Here is a 2,500-nt window from a genome sequence, read left to right as displayed (position 1 = left end):
AAGGACGAGTTTTCTGGCCCAAATTCTAAATATGTATTTTGTCCAGAGTGCGACAGATAAGTATCAAGAGAGAGAGAGAGGGAGGGAGGGGGGGGGGAGGATGTAAATTACAGAATAATTTTGCTCCTTCTCTTCATTCTTTCTCTAAACGGCAAGAGAGATGGTCAGTTCTCACTACATTATCATTAATAGGGACGTTATAGGTTACAGTTATTTAGGAAAATACAAATATGTGTAACCTATAACAACGTCCCTATTAATGAAAATGTAGTCAGAACTGAACATCTCTCTTGCCGTTTAAAAATATGAAAGAATGAAGAGAAGGAGCAAGAATATTCTGTAATTTACATCCTTCCTTTATGAACATGTTTAGACATCTCTCTCTCTCTCTCTCTCTCTCTCTATATATATATATATATATATATATATATATATATTATATATATATATATATATATATATATATATATATATATATATTATATATATATGTTTATGATATATATATATATATATATATATATATGTATATGTGTATATATATATATATATATATATATATATATATATATATATATATATAAAGGAATTTACCCAATGGAAACCGTACGGTGCTCTTATTGGCTAGCCAACCAGCGGCCTCGATGAGAAAAATATCCGCCATTGAGACATGGGCTGGGAATTTCGTTACTATATTAAACAAGCGCTGATCGGCCGTTCATGAAATCTAAGAAAATAACTTCCTGCTCGCTCGTTTAACTCAAAATTATTCAAAACGATGTCTCTAAAATAATATGAATGTGACTTCTTAAGGTTTTCTTCACGGTCAAAACCACACAACATCTATTATTAATGATTACGTCCTAGACAAAAAGGAATATTGACCACCATTACTACTTCATCACCAGTGATAGTGATGATGATGTGGTGGTGGTTGTAGTAGTAGTGGTAGTGATGATGATGTGATGGTGGTGGTTGTAGTAGTAGCTGTAATGATGATTATATGGTGGTGGTGGTGTAGTAGTAGTGGTAGTGATTATGATGTGGTGCTGGTAGTTGTGGTAGTGGTGGTAGTGATGATATTGTGGTGGTGGTTGTAGTAGTAGTAGTAGTGTGGTGATGATGATGTGGTGGTGGTTGTAGTAGTAGTGGTGGTGGTGGTTGTAGTAGTAGTGGTAATAATGATGATATGGTGGTGGTGGTTGCAGTAGTAGTGGTAGTGATGACGATGTGGTTGTGGTGGTTGTAGTAGTAGTGGTAGTGATGATGATGTGCTGGTGGTGGTATAGTTGTAGTGGTAGTGATAATGATGTGGTGCTGGTGGTTGTAGTAGTAGTGGTAGTCTTATATTGTGGTGGGGTTGTAGTAGTAGAGGTATGATGTGATGTGGTGGTGGTGTTGTAGTGGTAGTGATGAAGGTGGTGTGTGGTGGTTGCAGTAGTAGTGGTATGATGAGATGTGGTGGTGGTATAGTTGTAGTGGTAGATAATGATGTGGTGTGGTGGTTGTAGTGAGTAGGGTAGTCATTATTGTGGTGGTGGTTGTAGTAGAGGTAGTGATGCTGATGTGGTGGTGGTTGTTGTAATAGTGGTGGTAGTGATAATGATATGGTGTAGTAGTAGTGGTAGTGATGATGATGGAGTGGTGGTGATTGTAGTAGTGATGATGATGTAGTTGTGGTGTAGTTGTACTGATAATGATATAGTGGTGGTGGTTGTAGTAGTTGTGGTAGTGATGAAGTGGTAATGGTGGTTGTAGTAGTAGTGACAGTGATGATGTGGTGGTTGGAATACACATTATAGGTTATTATAATACACGATTATTTCATTTTTGGACAGCTTTATTGAAACATAAATATACGCAACAGTTCTGAACCATTTTATTGTGGATTTTGATATTGTTTGTTGTTTTTCTTGTGTCGTTATGTTGACATTGAGACCGAATGAATGGTAATGCTTACATTCCCAGCCCATGATATAATGGCGCTGAATGCTTTCATTGGTGGACACTTTTTATGCTCCGTACGTATTCTCATTCGTTTAATTCTATGATATATATATATAATATATATATATATATATATATATATATATATATATATATATATATATAAAGATTCAATGTGCAAATTTCTTCTACAATATGATTGTTTCTTGCATACAAGTTGTAGAAAAATGTACTTTGAACGTTTAGATTCCCTTGAGCCCGTTGTTGTTTTATATCACCAGCCACCTATCTATCTACCTATCTTTATTCTCTTTCTCATTATCTGACAGTATAAAAAAACGTAAAGAATGTGTTTTAATTTAAAATCAAAAATATACAAGAGAATGAAAAATAAACTCACGTGAATACACAAAATGGTCACAATAGTGAGTAGGATCCAAGCGTTACGTTGTGAATGGCCGTTCATGATTCAATTGGGATTGAAGTAAATTATAACACAAGTAGAAATTCGATTGTCTTGGTTTGGGTGGGGGGGGGGGGGGGATTTTTTAAT

General features: G+C 35.3%; 1 protein-coding gene across 1 annotated transcript in view; it reads right to left on the bottom strand.

The window, feature by feature from the left end:
* Positions 1–2,500, bottom strand: part of LOC144968884 (uncharacterized) — a 62,006-nt gene that overhangs the window by 59,162 nt on the left and 344 nt on the right. The window contains exon 1 of the mRNA XM_078907705.1: positions 2,348–2,500. This exon is cut by the window's right edge and continues 344 nt beyond it. Coding sequence (XP_078763831.1) covers positions 2,348–2,413 — 66 coding nt within the window. The 5' untranslated portion in view covers positions 2,414–2,500. The remainder of the gene's footprint in view (positions 1–2,347) is intronic.

This window comes from Berghia stephanieae, chromosome 3 (genome assembly GCF_034508935.2).
Source record: "Berghia stephanieae isolate SIO BIC M18660-M18661 chromosome 3, UCSD_Bste_1.3, whole genome shotgun sequence".
Classification (NCBI taxonomy): domain Eukaryota; kingdom Metazoa; phylum Mollusca; class Gastropoda; order Nudibranchia; family Aeolidiidae; genus Berghia; species Berghia stephanieae.
Note: the sequence above shows the minus strand (reverse complement) of the source record. Positions and strands in the feature narration are given on the sequence as shown.